Consider the following 14,948-nt stretch of genomic DNA (forward strand, 5'->3'; position numbering starts at 1 on the left):
AGCTACGCTCGGCTAATAATTATTTGTTGCAGATTTGCCCTAAATGTCATCCTATATATGTCAAAGAACGGGGCGCACACAAACAGCAGCACATTTTTTTTTTCTCCACAGTCGGGCTGTCCATTCCCTAGAATATTGAAAGGAGATAGAGATAAAGAAGAAAGAAGGAATTGACAGGTAAAGGAGGAAGAGCGAAGAGACGTGGAGGGGACGCAGAAGTGCTGAATCTCGGGTCTCGGTGAACATTTCGAAAGATTCCGCGGCTAGGGTATATTTTTTTCAATTGATCATGTCGAGTCGACAAAAGTTATAGTGTGATGGAGGTTGTTGACGAACCAAACCAATATCGAGACTTGTCGTCAACCGATAAATATGTCCACATATTTTCATTTTTGTTGTCAATTTAAACGCTGCGTTAAACCCTGCTGCACGACTGCATATAAGAATATTTCCTGAACCTTGAAAATCGAACCGCGAACGAACCATTTACAACCGACGCGCCAGAGTCACTCCAACTTTAGTGCCTTTAGTGGTTAAGTGTGAAAAAAAAGATTCTACCAAAATCATTTTCCTTGTTTTCGAATTGTTCCCAAAGTTCACGAACTTTGTTTATCATAGTTATTGTTTATTTTTTGCGTACCGTGTATGTAGACGCGTAACCACAAGAAAAAAAATATTGTTTACACTTGATAATATTTTGCGGATTATTCATGTCGCCTGGTTTAAACAATACTTCCAACACCCCTGTCGAAACTTTTAGGGGGGTCCACGGTAATTTGATCGATTTGGATGAAATTACAGATATTAATCAATATCCCAATAATACTGGTGTCATTAAATTTGTCCTACGGAGCACCAGAAAATTTCCCTTTGTTTTCCATTTTTTTCTGGCTGCTCTTGTAGCCATCATATGTACCGTTGCTGATCCTACTTTACCTGCGGGAATTTACACCCTCTTTTTGATTCTTCAGTGTAAATACTTCATTTCATCTATAAATATTGGTAAATATACAGTATATAATGTAAAAATTGAAGTTAGCGTTGTCAGACTGTAGGAATCGTGTGTACTGTTTTCAAATAAATATCTTCAAAATTACTCATTTTTCTTACCAATTATTTTTTAAGATTTTACTGTCATCATAACTTTTGAACAATTTTTTTTTTACAACAGCAACGCAAACTTCTCTATTTTGAGTAATTTCTAGTGAACCTAGTTACTGATTTTTCTCTTTTTATCTATCGTAGAAAGTCTTCTTGTTGTTGAATCTGTTGGTATACAAATTATCGGCAAACGAGTATTTTCCAGCCAAGAATCCAGCACCTTTCTACCCTGGAATACGGTTCAAGATGTTTTCATCAATGAAGTCATAACAGGGGTAATATAAATATATGTGTTGTATAATTTGTTTCCTACTTCAGAATAAATTCCATATACTTATAAACTTTTGGTCATTCTAAAATTTAGCTGTGAACACTTTGTTCAAATATTTATATTTTTTATGGATTTTTGAAAAAAAAAAAAAAAAAAACCAAAAAACCACACGCTTGAATGGCAGAGGATTTTAAAACTCTCTGTATGCAGTACGTTTCATTTCATCGATGTTTAATTTTTTATTTTTCGGCAGCATCGTGTTCTCTACTATTTGACGTTTCTAGTGAGAGAATCGATAGGGGGGAAAGAAACGACAAAACTTGTGCCGCTGTTCCACGAAATAAAACCTGAAAGAAAATGCCTGGAATACATGTACCGACGCTTGGCAAGCTTGATTGGGTCGAGCGAGGAAACGGAACACTCTTAACAATCCCTGGGGCTTATTGGCTTTGCCACAAGAAGCACATATACAAATTTACATTCAAATGGCACAAAAGCCTCAAGTAATAAATTGCTGATTCGCTATTTATTTAGAATATATGAATGCGACGCTTATTCTTTCATTTCTTTTTATTAACTTCTCAAGGAATTCCGAACGTGTCACCTACCCAAAAGAGCTGACAAAAGTGATCAGGCGGATAATCAAGTCGCAACCGCGACAAGGTCAGCAATTTGGCACTCGACATCTTCTCGTCACGTACAGTACGTTGAAATTTCAATTAATTCTTTTCTCAGTAGATTATCAACCATATATAACTGTGAGTTCGTTTTCACCTCTCTCTGTTTTTTTGAGTTTGTTTGAGCGTTGTTTGAACAAAATTTAAAAATAAGGAAAATGTTGAATAAGAATATTGGGGAATTTTGTTCTATTTATCATGCAATTTATTCAATGCATAATGGAACCTGGAAAATTGGCAGATCATTCACCATGGATGCGGCAGGACAAAATGTTTGCCATGTTGAAATTTCGAGAAAGGTCCGACTTGACGGCGTTCCCTCACGCGTTTGTCCTCACCGTACAAACAGTGAACGATTCGTCTCCTGTCCAAGGAGAAGAAGAGGAAAAGAGTATTGAGAAGAGAAATTCGGCTACGCCAGTAGAAGAACTTGTTCAGGGTGTCGATGCAACGAAAGGAGGAGAGAAGAATAGTGCAACCGAGAAGGATTCGACTGATCCCAAATCCGATTTGGATGAAGAAGAGAGAAGAAAAAATTCGGCCAAAGCTCGGTCACCGACGCAATTTGACAGCCGTTCGTCGTTACGCGAAGCTGCGAGTGAAAGAAAAAACGATCTTGACGAAAGACTTAAAACTAAAAAAAGTACTGAAAATATCGAAAATCATTCTCGAACGAAAAGTCGTAGTCGAAGGAGAAATGCCGAGAAAAAAAAAGAAAAAGTGCCGCCTGATTCGCCGGCCGAAAAAGGAATCGCTGCGGATTTCGCGGACCTACCTTATCAGTACATCATTGAAAAAGAAATTGAAAATTCGAAGGGTACATCGATAAAATGTGGTGTCGATAGGAGCGAGGCTGAATCAAATCCTGGACCCAGCCATCACGAAAGTGACTTGCCGGGAAAATCATTGCCGCGTAGTCCACGAGCTGCGCAAGTGGAGCCTGCTCGATCCGCGGATATAACCGATCTCGTGATGGAAGGCCTCATGTTTACGATCCGGCAAGATCAAGACACCGTGACAGTAGTCGAACAAAAAACGAAACTCGAGATGGACGAAGTATTGGAAAATTCGGTCAAAGCTGAAACAAAAGAGGGTGAAAAATGTTTGTTGAATTCAAGTTTACTTAGGCTCGAGAATTTGATAACGAAGATTGAGATGCCAGACTCGAGGTCAAAGAACACCGAAGATAGCAGCTCGAGGTCACCCTTGGCCATGACGAGTTCACCAATCATTAATAGACCATTCGGTTTCAATTCTCCGGTAATTGGATTACCCTCGGATCATGGAATTTCCAGTCCCAAATACAACACGAAAATAGATCATGTAGAATCTCCGCTCCGTGGACAACCGCTAGAACGATTGCCGAGCACTGACAAAATACCGTTGGTCAAGATAAACCTGAGTAACGTCAGAGATGTACTGAGTGAACGATTGCGCTACGATGGACCAGAATCGGAAATAATCGAGGCACGTAAACAGATGGACATCGAATTGAATGCGAGCTATGATCGAGAGAATCAAGAGTCCAAACATAGCCCACCGGAAGATGAGCTCGAAGAAGAGGAAGACGAAGTAGGCATGGAATTAAAGTACGAAGAAAAAGATGATTGGGACTCGGACAAGAACGAGGCGGATAAAGATGTCACACCTGCGATATTTTCGACGGAAAAAAATGGGGATGCTCCAAAAAATATTCCAGTATCGAAAGGTTCCCCTACATTGGATTCAGCCTCGACAATGATGCCAGAATATGAAAGAACAACGCGATCTACGCCCAGAGTAGTTTCCAACGAAATATTAACGTCCGATCAAATTCCACCAGCGATGCAAAAAGCTCTGAATCACAAACGCTTCAAGCGAAAGAGACTGAGCTTAGAAAGCTACGATAACGTTGACTCAAAAAACGACAATGGGTCCGACGAAACTCAAAGTCTAACGAAAGAAACTATACCAGAAACGGAAACATTCACGTCTCCGACGTTCCATCATGAATCCCAGGGAGAAAGTATGATTGTAGATGCGCTGGATTCTCCACCGTCGTCACCTCTTATCGACATTACCGAGGAATTTGAACAAGAATTCGCGAATGAAAGGCCACGTAAACTACCAAATAGAAGAGAAAGTTTACGCACCAGTGCCGGGGCCAATTCCAATGAACCGTTGACAGACGAACCGGAGGTTCGTTTGGATATGTGGAAATTCATGCACGACATGACACGCGTTGCTAAAGTCGTTGTGCACCGATTAGACCTTACTAATGTTCCCAATAACGTTGCATCAGGCTCTTCCTTCACGAAATTTAGTACAAGTGCACAATAAATCACAGATTCTTAAATGAAAATTACATTCTAATGCTACTAAATCATGAATCGTTTAAACGCAATTGTAGTTTCTTTCAATCAATTTATTTTCTTATCATAAAGATGACCCATTTTTATTTGAATGCCTACACCATCAAATCAAATCATTTGTGGTCAAAATTCATATATTCTGGTGGTTTCACAAATGTTCGTTGCGTTCCAACGTTTAAAAACTTCAATATCGTAAGCCGTGAAAAAAAACATGTCAAAAAGTCTCACGAAGGAGCGTGAAAGGGTTGAATTCGCATAAGACTCATTCATGTTATTTCTTAATCGCATCATTGAATATTGTAGCAGGAGCGTGCAATTATTTTATTTGATTGGCACTGTTCCTCCCTATTGTAAATTACAAGGATAGCATGAATGTTTTATCTGTTAAATAAAAAAAAAATGTTACCGAACGTTTATAAAGTTCTTTGTTTGATCTTTTCGTCATTGACTCAATTCTGGTTTCTAAGTAATCGATTCATTTCTTCACATTTTTCTTTCTCTATTTGCTCAACCACCAATGTCAGATTGTCCAATTTGTTTAGTAAGCTTTTCATTTTCTTATTTATTTCTTCCTTCGGAGCAACTTCATTTTTTGATCCAATTTGAAGATATTCTAGAAACAACATTTGTTCTTTTGACATCGGAGATGCACCAATCTTTGTCCGAGGTCCATGTTTCACAGGCTCTAGCTGAAATTGTATTACGTTAGTTGGACTTTACTAGGAAATCAAAGGGAAATAAATCAATGAATGGCTGATCTATTTTCATATTACAAGTAAATATTATCTTCAGCCAGGTAAATTGTTGAACCTGCACACTCAAAAACAACAATCTTTTATAAAAAATTTTTTTTTTAATTCATAGATTTGCAAAGAAATAGCCAAAACGGGCTGATACTTTGTGATTTAGACAGGAGAAAATTTTAATTGTTCGTGTGTTATTTGCATACGAAAACAAAAAAATTCAAGGCCGTAACGAACTGTGCAATTTTGTTTAAAGTTCAAATTTACAGATTTCGCATAATGAAAAAATTCGTATAAATTATTGCAAAAAAACTCACGCTCAATTCATTCTCGAGCTTGATGCAACGAGTGAGTTCACTAACACACATATTAGGATAACGTTCCCGTGCGTCACAAACTTCAAAAACAGTGTTCTCGCACTCTTTTTCAAGGTCATCTACACAACAATAAAAGCAATATAAAAACGTTGGAAATTTTCGCATTATTCGTTTCCCGATCACAGTAAACAGCATCGAATTAGTAGAGTTTAGTGGTAAACAAGACTTATGTAACATGATCAATTACCCATATTGGATGAGCTGATAATAAATTATTTATAACACGAATATGTTTATTTGTTTAAAAAATGGATGACTGTTTATCGGGTAGTTGTTTAAGGAAAATGTTTTAATGGCAGCGAAATCACACATATCCAAGCGACACGAGTGGAACTCCATAAAAACATCGTCACGTTGTTGTCTTGTTGTGCTGGTATGCTGGTATGTATGAAACAACGACGCCGCGCCGCCGAGCTCGCTACATTTTTCTCCCGCGCGTTTTCACCAATGACCCGACCACGGACCCGACTAACAACACGCGTATGCGGTATATTTCAAAAAACTTACATGTAAGCCGAGATGCAACTTTTATCGGCTACCGGTAAGTCGTTCTGAAAGTATATCCAGATATAACTATAGGGTACAAAATACCACCACGGTACAGCTCCTACTGTGACCGCGGAAAAAATACTTCCGTAAGCTTGGCTTATGAATTTTAGAATTCTGACTTTTTTTTTAATTGAAATCATTTTTCAATTATAGAATTATGAATTCAATTATGAAATCATTCTTCAATTTTAGATTCTTATTGTGCGCTCTGTGTTATTTTGAAATTTTACAAGTTATTATGCACGTTTGTGGACTTTCATCATTCATTTGATTAAAATCGCATTATGGAAAACGGTTTTGTGAAAGCAGATAGTACAAATCTACCAATGATAAATATGTTGATGGTGGCGATGAATCCACAATCTTTGTGGTATTTTTACACTTGTATTATTGCATTCAGGCACGGGACACCAATGATTTACCACTATAACTCATTATTTTTACAAATCTTATTACTTGGTCTTTCGCAATTGTATTGTTTACTAACGGAGTGACGTCACAAACCGAAAAAACATGGCGCGGCTAGCGTTTCCGCACGAAAATTGAAAATCATAAATAAAAAATAGTTTTCAAGATGGTTTTCGGTCTTATAAAATTAAAATTAAAATTCTACTGGTTTATTACGATCACAGGATTATTTTAAAACAGTTTTCAAAAAACCCTATTCATTTAAAGATAGCCGATTTTTTAAAATTTCAGATATGAATTTTCAAACGCCTAATCAAAGCACAATAATGTACAAAAAACTTTTTCTACAACTCCAAATTAAATAACAAAAAATTTCAGAAAAAACCCCCAAACAATCGAATATTCTAAACTATATTTTGAGAAGCAGTAATCAATCAAAGTAATCAAGTGTTAAGCCCGATAAAATATGTCATGACTCTGGAAATTTTGAGATAATCACCGTGTTATCTGAATGTTGATAACATATTTCATATATACACATACTAATTTTCATTAAATATACATATATAAATGCAGAGGACAAAATCTGACAAACCTCAAGCAGTTGTGCAAATAAGCGTCGTATAAGAGCGTCGTACATTGAGCATATATGATGAAGAAATTTGTAAACAGAAAGTGTGGGATGAGGAAAATATACGGAATATGAGAAAGGAAAAGACGTAAAAGAAAAATAACGCAAAAGGAAATTGTAAATAAGGGATCAAGTATAGCTAAACTAATTCAGCCCATAGCTGAATGAAATGAATCAACTACACGTATATATTCCTTTTATCCTATATGACAGTAGATAATAGCATTTATAACTAAACTCGATATTTGAAAAGTGAATAAATGTTGTATTATCAAAATACCTATGAATAAAAATTTTGTTAAAATTTCATTTATTTTTAATACGAAGTCAATTTCGAAGTCGCGATGAGACCATCACAAGCTTGGTAGACGGTGACGATTAAAAATACAGTTACGTGTACGTCGTCAGGTATAAAAGAAACAAGAGTAGCAGCGGCGGCGGTGGCGGTCCACCGGGTATTGAAATAAAAAACAGCAGAAAAACAACGCGTTCGACACGTAGCGTGTGTGTGGGTGATACAAATAGTAGTATATGAGTGCATGAAAGTAGTGTATGTGCCGTAGGTTGAAGAAGAAAAAATCAAACTCATCACCAGTGACAAAAAATTCCTGAATTGCCTGCAGCAAAGGAAGAGAGTAGGAGGGAAATCTTGGGATTCTGAATCGTCGAAAGGACTTCGGAGTTTCTTATTTCTTCTTCAACTATACTAAAAAAATTTCGTGTTACTTTATCACCAAGCCGATGCGCGCTGCGGTCGATCAATCTTCTTTGAAGCAATATTTAAGGAATTTATCTCACAAGACACGTCTTTTCAGTCGCGTGGCACCTTCCACGAATCACTTTACGCGTTATCTTTTCATTTTCGCTGATTTGGTATTTTTTTTTTTTTTTTTTCTCGAGCTTCTGCAGTAAGTGCGGTACCCGGTCTCTCGCCATTTCAATCAGTTCAGTTTTGACTGCTCATCACACCGCACAGGCGGCGACCGTAACTGACCCCTAACTGTCAGGTAGTAAGTCTCTTCAATCTCATCAACGCCATTATACAGATATGTGTTATAAATTTTCACCATTGTCGCCGTCTGCACAATCCTTCATTCAATCAGAAATATAACTTTTTGGTACAGATTTGATTGTGATCGCGACAATCGTCGAAATTTGAACATTGACCAAGGCCATTGAATTTCGCAAATACGATGAGTTACCTCAAGTCACTGGGGACTTCCTTCGTCTACATCGCTTTTTTCCTCGCGGTCATTACCTTTTCACCTGGCTTGCCACCTAATGTGTCCTTCACGGAATACAGGTAAAATATTATTTGCATGTAAATGAGGTAATGAAAAGACGTCCGCGCGTCAAAAAAATTCTTTCACTCTTGAATTGCTCGGATGCCATTTTGAATGTTGGATTGTGGTAAATAAGGAGAGCTTTTTTTACTTTTATAGTACCAAACCTCCCCCAGCATACACCGGTGTTTTAGCTCCAAACGAACGACTCAACAATCCAGAAATATTGTTCCAAGGTCAAGTTCTTGGGGCCGAGAGTTTTGACTCTTTCAATGGTCAACTTTACACAGGAATGCACGACGGATATGTCGGTAGAGTCCTTGACAAAAAAATTGTGCCCGTTGTTCGTTTTGGCAAGGATTGTGGTAAGTCCTGCAATGAAATTCTGTGGTTTCACCGGTGACTGCGATCACTCATACTCAAATGTTTTTACAGCTGGTCTCTGGGAGGAGGAAAAATGTGGTCGACCTTTGGGACTCAAATTTGATAAACAAGGTCGTCTCTATGTTGTTGATACTTATTATGGTATTTTCAAGGTCAATGTTGATACTGGCAAGTATGAACGGATCTTTGATCCCAGTAAACCCATCGACGGCAAAGTACCTATTTTATTCAATAGCATAGATGTTGCCGATAACGGTGATCTCTACTGGACCGATTCCTCCTCTGACTTTAAATTGTTTGATGGCATATTTTCTCTTTTCGCTGATCCTTCTGGCAGGTAATTAATATTTATGTTAATTTTTCATTTTCATTTGTAGCTTTAGCCTATTTAAAAATAATTAATTGCAAAAGTATTGATTCTTTAAGGTATTCGAGTATAATAACTGTTTCAACTCTGTTTGAAATTTTTACAAGCAAGATCTTTTGAGCTTGACTAAACCGGTGTTCCATATATTTTTTTTTGTTTTAAAATAATTCTTTTGAGTTGTCACATGTGCATATTAATCGAAAAGTTGCTTTATTTGCAAAGATTAAAACGTAATACTTATTAAACATGACTGCTGCTTAAATATCCTCACTCTATTGATATTTTATTGGATTTCTTTAGGTTGATCCGTTATAATGCAGCAACGAAGAAAAACGAAGTGCTGTTAAAAAATCTGGGTTTTGCAAATGGTGTGAAACTAAGCGACGATGAGAGTTACGTGTTAGTGGCTCAAACATTCATGGCAACGATCGTCAAGTATCATTTGAAAGGTGCAAATGCTGGAAAGAGCGAAAAGTTTGATGGACTTCCAGGATTCCCGGACAACATACATTCAGACAGTTTAGGCAATTATCTCGTCAGTATAATAACACCGGCTGATCCGGAGCATCCTCAACTGATTCAGACATTGGGACCGCATCCTTACTTGAGAAAAATGATCGCCAGGCTTTTGAGTCTAGCAGAACTACCGTTTAAATTATTGGATGATCTTTATCCTAACGATATCGCTAAAAAGGTTATTCATGCGATCGGATCTTTTCAGACCTTCTCATTTCTTTATCCTAAAAATGTGTTGGTATTGAGAATGAATGGCAATGGGCAAATTTTGGACGCTTTGCACAATTCTGATGAGAAGATGTCGGCTATAAGCTCGACTTTTGTTCACAATGATTATGTTTGGTTCGGTTCACCATACAACGATTACATTGCTCGCATTCCCGTGAAACAAGCTTTTCCTGGCGTACAATTTGTCAGGAGCAAAAATCATGCTAAAATTACTCGCGAGGCTCCCCCGAAAGTGGTAAAACATGTTGAGTCTTCCAAACCAACTACAACGACTCCAAAACCTACTACAACGACTCCGAAACCAACCACAACGACTCCAAAACCAACCACGACTCCGAAACCAACCACAACGACTTCAAAACCAACCACAACAACTCCGAAACCAACCACAACGACTCCGAAACCAACCACAACAACTCCGAAACCAACCACAACTCCAAAACCAACGACAACTACTTCAAGACCAACGACCTCCACTCAAAAAGTAACAACGACTCCTCGTCCTCCAAAAACCACCCAAAGACCCACTCAAGCTCCCCCAAAACCAATCAAAGTTGAGCAAACCAAGCCTGCTCCGGAAGTCTACGTAGAACACGCACAAAAACCTCAGCCACAAGAAACTCCAAGAGAAATCTATGACGAATCCATGAAGCCGTTGAGGGAAGTACCTTCCAGAGAAGAGACCGATGAGCTTCCAAGACCAATTAATGTAGCTGCTCCAACTGTACCACCTTCACACAGAGGAAAAAATATCGAGGAAACTAAGTCGGATGGGCATGAGGTGAAACAACATGACGAGATGTAAATTTGCATCGACCAACCACTATTCTAATATCATTCCCAAAAACATTCCGTGGGTCGACTCGATTCGGTCGTTTTTTTTTTACAAAGATTTTGAACAAAACAACTGTTTCAAACATTAACATTGCTGGGGTGCAACAACTTTCATATTTTTTATTCTCAAAGTTTTTCTTCAGAACAAATTTTAAGAATATCATCAATTAGGTACCGAACAGATTAATGCACATTCACAACGCCGCTGAGCATATGCAAAACTGATGCGGCAACTGAATATTGAATCTATAAACTCGAGGTATAAAAATCTAAGAATTTTCATTGTAGTCCAACAATGTTAATGTCAATTCCATCAGAAATGACTCGTACTCTTACGAAAATTTAGTCAGTTTCTATTCTTCCATTATTTGTAATATTTCATGAACAATTTAATGATTCAACGATATACGCTATTGAATACCATCGCAGTTCAGTGTTGAACCTCGATAAACAAAAATTTTTCTTTATTACTAAACTGCTAAGCAGTGTATTCCGACGCAGAGTTATACATTTATATTGTAAACTAGACACTGTGATCTACGACTGTAAATAAGGTTGAGAATATCATTGTTTTTTGAAAGTTTTCTATGGGTGATTGGTACATATATACACATTTATATATCTACAATGTAGTTGTAAAATATACATGCATATTGTAGGTTTACAAGTTAAGGATACGCTCTTAAAAACGAAACCAAGGTTTTTATCGTTACTGATAGTTCGTTGACGATTTTCCCAGCACCAGACACGTCCATTAACTAATGTCTCGTTAAAATAAATGGAGCATTCCAAGTTATTTCAAGTAACACCGAGCTTGAATCTCATGAAAGTTTTTTGTAATATAAAGACCATCAGCAGCACTATCCAAGCCAATTTTCAGATTTTTTTCTCAGCGTTGATGTAAGAGTTACAAATTTTCAAGAAACTCAGCTCCGGAAAATTGGGAAAAGTCTTAATGTCTGTATCTCCGAAATTAATCAACGTATCAGAAAATGTAATTACATCAATTCTTTTCGTTTTCGTTCATACCTTGAGAAAAAAAACAACGAAAATGTTTATTCCGCATCTGGATCTGAGGCTATTTTTTAAATTAGTCGTGGAGATGAAGCGTTGGGACGTTTACGAACTTGGCAAAATCGGGTTTTTTTTTTAAATCTCTTGTGAGACGTGAGAAAAAAATCTGAAAATTGTATAGTTTATTATTGTAAAAGAATTTGAATAAAATCAAAATGGTCAGCTAAGAGATAGCCACTCGCGAAGGTGTGGAATGCCTCGTATACATATTTGAGATTGAAAAATATATTATTCTGGATTACCTCCTTCTGGGGTGTGATAAAAATTGATGTATCACACGGTGAAGTTCTTCCGAATAAACATTTGATGAAATCTTCCAATCGTTAGAATTAAATAAATTTTCACTTTATTACCCATCAGAAAACTTGGCGATCTCTTTTTTCAACGTTTCCATCTGAATTTCGACTAAACTAGGTATTTTTAGTGGCAGCTTTTGGTTGACTTGAAATTTTGTTTTCAGGAATTCCGAATAAATTTGCTGTATACCTCAGTAAATATTTATAACGTTCGAGTGTTTTATCAGACAATGTTGAAATATTCAAATATTATTGGAAATTGTCAAAATATTGTTGATTTTTTCATTAATTCATTACTACAAATATTAACTCGTAATGTTAGTATTTTATTAACCTGTATCAATAAGTACGTGATATTTTGCGAAAAAGATGTACACACCTTAACATCGATTTCACTCAAGTTGAACTTTTCTCCTTTTCGAATTGCATTTTTTTTAATAGGTTGTTAGCTTTTCCCCCACGATTCCATCCACGCAGAAACATAAAATGAATCGATTCTTTTTTGCATAACAGTCTAATTGAGTGCAGAGTGACCCTTGATAGGACTGTAATGAGGTACTTGGCCCAAAATGATGTGTAATCGTTAAAAATTTTGCAAAATTTAAGCACGTTAAGAAGAATCTCTGGTAAATTTTGTAAATTGTAATGCGCACTCGTTCTATAAACATTTTTATTGTATAAACTTCTCACCATTACAAACATCGTAACGTTAACAGAAACCACGATGCACAATTTCAACAGGGATTTGCATTTGTATTTCGTTATAAGTACTCGATCAATAATTAAAAAGCCACTCGATTTCGGTGTCTACTAGAATTTTTCGAAATAGATCTTACAGTAGACGGCTTTCAAAAGCTTAACTGAGCGGATATTCTAGCAGGCAACGTTTTCGTAAGTTTGACGTGAATGAGATATCGCAATTTCCATAGATAGGTCGGATTTATCGCGAAGTGCCAATGGCCGTTTCGCTCGAGTTTGGCTCGTTTTTGTGCGGCGACGAGAGCAGCTTTGTATGCCGCTATTTGTTGATCACTCGATCCTTCAGGTTCAAATTTACCGACTGTACCGAATCCAAGCCTCACGAGCTCTTCACCTATCGATAATGTACTCTGTCGAAATATACGTTGAACTATTAATAACTCGACGACCTCCGAACGACGGTTTTTTTTTCATGTAGAAAAAATATTATTTTCATCGTACCTCTTTTGATTCTTGCAGGCTTATTGTGCAATCCAAATACTCGTTTTTTCGGGCTATCGGTATAAAGACGACTTTTTTGCCACACACTACAGTCTGCAGCCAACTAATACCTTAAGTAAAAATGAAATTGGCAAATTAGCATATATGCATGATAATACCATTCGTTTTTCATATCGTTGGATATTGAATAATCACATTCGGAATAATGAAATAAAATTCAATCATCGTTGAATGCTTTTAATTTATTCATTTTTTAATATATTTATATATGTACAATTGGAACCGTGTTAAATACTTTATTGTCTTTACTCAGAAGTATTTATGAATTTATGAAAAAATGTTTTGTCAATAATAAAACATAGTTATACATGAATGATTTTTCTAATAGAGCAATATAAAAAAAATATTTATTTACCGTGACCTGTGACGTCGACCCCAGCAACTTTGACAGATAAAAGTTGAGGGGTTCCCAGTCTAGGAATTCTAATCAAGGGTGTATGATCGATCATCAACAGAGCTCCATGGCTTGGTTCTATCCGCACCACTTCACCCTGCAGTGGGACCCGCAGTTTAATAAACCGAGATGGAATGTCGAATGGCCTTTTGAATTTTGCAAACTAGAACAAAAATGGGTCTTTAATACATTGATGAATTAATACACGAATAGTCATTCAGCTTTCACATACTTACTGGACGAATTCTATACAGCGCTGTCATGAGGCCTAAACTCGTTATTCCATAAGTTAACATTTGTATTCCCCTTGTGTCACGCTCCAAAAATTCTATGCACTGATGAATAATGCTTTTTTCCCTCCCAACATCTTTTTTTGTTAAAGATTCTGACTCGTTTGCAGCCATATTTAATTCATGGAGCAAGCAGAATTTTTATTTCTGTAATGAAAAACATTCAGGTTATTAATTTGTTATACTTTTGGGAATTCGAAACATTTGAATTAGTATGAAGTTTAGTCGATGTGTATCATTCCTCAAGTCATCTGGATGAAATACTCTTCAAATTGGATATTTTCTTAATGGAATGACAAATCGTTTCGAATTTTTTACATTTTTTTAAAATGAAATCTCATTTTCAAGACCGTGAAATTAGATAAAAACATGTACTTGCAAAATTTTATTGGCAACTGGTCGTTAGGAAGGATTGTCGTTTTTCGAAATTCCCCAACTAGTCGATTAAGGATATAATTCATATAAAAACATTATCAATGTAATAAGAAAAAATAACAAACAGTGCGATAAGGAAAAAATAACATTATACCAATGAGTAAAATGGAAATCTCCACGCGAGAGCTCGTGTGAATGCTGTCACGGGACTTTTCAGCAATACACGTCAAGAACTGATCTAAGCGATGATGCCGGTGCGTATTTTCTTCTACTACGATGAACTCGGGTGAACATGAAATACAGTCATTCAGTTGCAAATTAAAAATGAACACTTCTATTATTAAAGTGTATAAAATTAGAACATCGTAACGTTATGAAAGTAAATATACGTTATTTATCCGAAAAAAGTGACATTGACATAACGAGGTGACCTCTGACGGCTGACGTGATATAAAGATAATACAAAAATGAAAATTAAAAGCTCTCCCGTTATTCATACTCCTTAATTTCAGTAGCTTTATAGTAACCTTACACACCGA

At 36.6% G+C, this 14,948-nt stretch overlaps 4 protein-coding genes across 9 annotated transcripts; 2 read left to right on the forward strand and 2 right to left on the reverse strand.

Moving 5' to 3' along the window:
• The first annotated feature begins 112 nt into the window (after positions 1 to 112).
• On the forward strand, positions 113 to 4,810 carry LOC122409594 (uncharacterized). 3 transcript variants are annotated; one of them, XM_043417280.1, is made up of 6 exons: positions 117 to 268; positions 802 to 1,002; positions 1,246 to 1,376; positions 1,626 to 1,875; positions 1,959 to 2,074; positions 2,291 to 4,810. In XM_043417280.1, the coding sequence occupies exons 4-6, from the start codon at positions 1,730 to 1,732 to the stop codon at positions 4,366 to 4,368; spliced, it is 2,340 nt and encodes a 779-aa protein (XP_043273215.1). In that variant the 5' UTR covers positions 117 to 268; positions 802 to 1,002; positions 1,246 to 1,376; positions 1,626 to 1,729; the 3' UTR covers positions 4,369 to 4,810. The 3 variants fall into 3 exon arrangements, with proteins under 3 accessions (XP_043273214.1, XP_043273216.1, XP_043273215.1); XM_043417279.1 differs by having other exon boundaries at positions 113 to 1,002; XM_043417281.1 differs by having other exon boundaries at positions 113 to 1,002; positions 1,657 to 1,875.
• Positions 4,433 to 5,987, reverse strand: LOC122409612 (uncharacterized). Its single transcript, XM_043417313.1, has 3 exons — positions 5,708 to 5,987; positions 5,461 to 5,579; positions 4,433 to 5,089 (listed from the first exon to the last, which is right to left on the reverse strand). Exons 1-3 carry the CDS (start codon positions 5,709 to 5,711, stop codon positions 4,850 to 4,852), a joined length of 363 nt encoding a protein of 120 aa, XP_043273248.1. The 5' UTR covers positions 5,712 to 5,987; the 3' UTR covers positions 4,433 to 4,849.
• Positions 5,988 to 7,788: 1,801 nt separating this feature from the next.
• On the forward strand, positions 7,789 to 12,114 carry Hmu (Hemomucin). Of its 2 annotated transcripts, none has more exons than XM_043417284.1 (5): positions 7,789 to 8,118; positions 8,233 to 8,411; positions 8,551 to 8,756; positions 8,827 to 9,112; positions 9,443 to 12,114. In XM_043417284.1, exons 2-5 carry the CDS (start codon positions 8,302 to 8,304, stop codon positions 10,689 to 10,691), a joined length of 1,851 nt encoding a protein of 616 aa, XP_043273219.1. In that variant the 5' UTR covers positions 7,789 to 8,118; positions 8,233 to 8,301; the 3' UTR covers positions 10,692 to 12,114. The 2 variants fall into 2 exon arrangements, with proteins under 2 accessions (XP_043273219.1, XP_043273218.1); XM_043417283.1 differs by having other exon boundaries at positions 7,790 to 8,115.
• A 632-nt stretch (positions 12,115 to 12,746) lies between these two features.
• Positions 12,747 to 14,794, reverse strand: LOC122409608 (protein C3orf33). Of its 3 annotated transcripts, none has more exons than XM_043417305.1 (6): positions 14,564 to 14,794; positions 14,414 to 14,470; positions 13,981 to 14,181; positions 13,706 to 13,907; positions 13,291 to 13,400; positions 12,747 to 13,199 (listed from the first exon to the last, which is right to left on the reverse strand). In XM_043417305.1, the coding sequence occupies exons 3-6, from the start codon at positions 14,146 to 14,148 to the stop codon at positions 12,939 to 12,941; spliced, it is 741 nt and encodes a 246-aa protein (XP_043273240.1). In that variant the 5' UTR covers positions 14,149 to 14,181; positions 14,414 to 14,470; positions 14,564 to 14,794; the 3' UTR covers positions 12,747 to 12,938. The 3 variants fall into 3 exon arrangements, with proteins under 3 accessions (XP_043273240.1, XP_043273239.1, XP_043273238.1); XM_043417304.1 differs by having other exon boundaries at positions 14,410 to 14,470; XM_043417303.1 differs by lacking the exon at positions 14,414 to 14,470 and having other exon boundaries at positions 14,564 to 14,791.
• Between the last annotated feature and the right edge of the window lie 154 nt (positions 14,795 to 14,948).

Source organism: Venturia canescens, chromosome 4 (assembly GCF_019457755.1).
Source record: "Venturia canescens isolate UGA chromosome 4, ASM1945775v1, whole genome shotgun sequence".
Classification (NCBI taxonomy): domain Eukaryota; kingdom Metazoa; phylum Arthropoda; class Insecta; order Hymenoptera; family Ichneumonidae; genus Venturia; species Venturia canescens.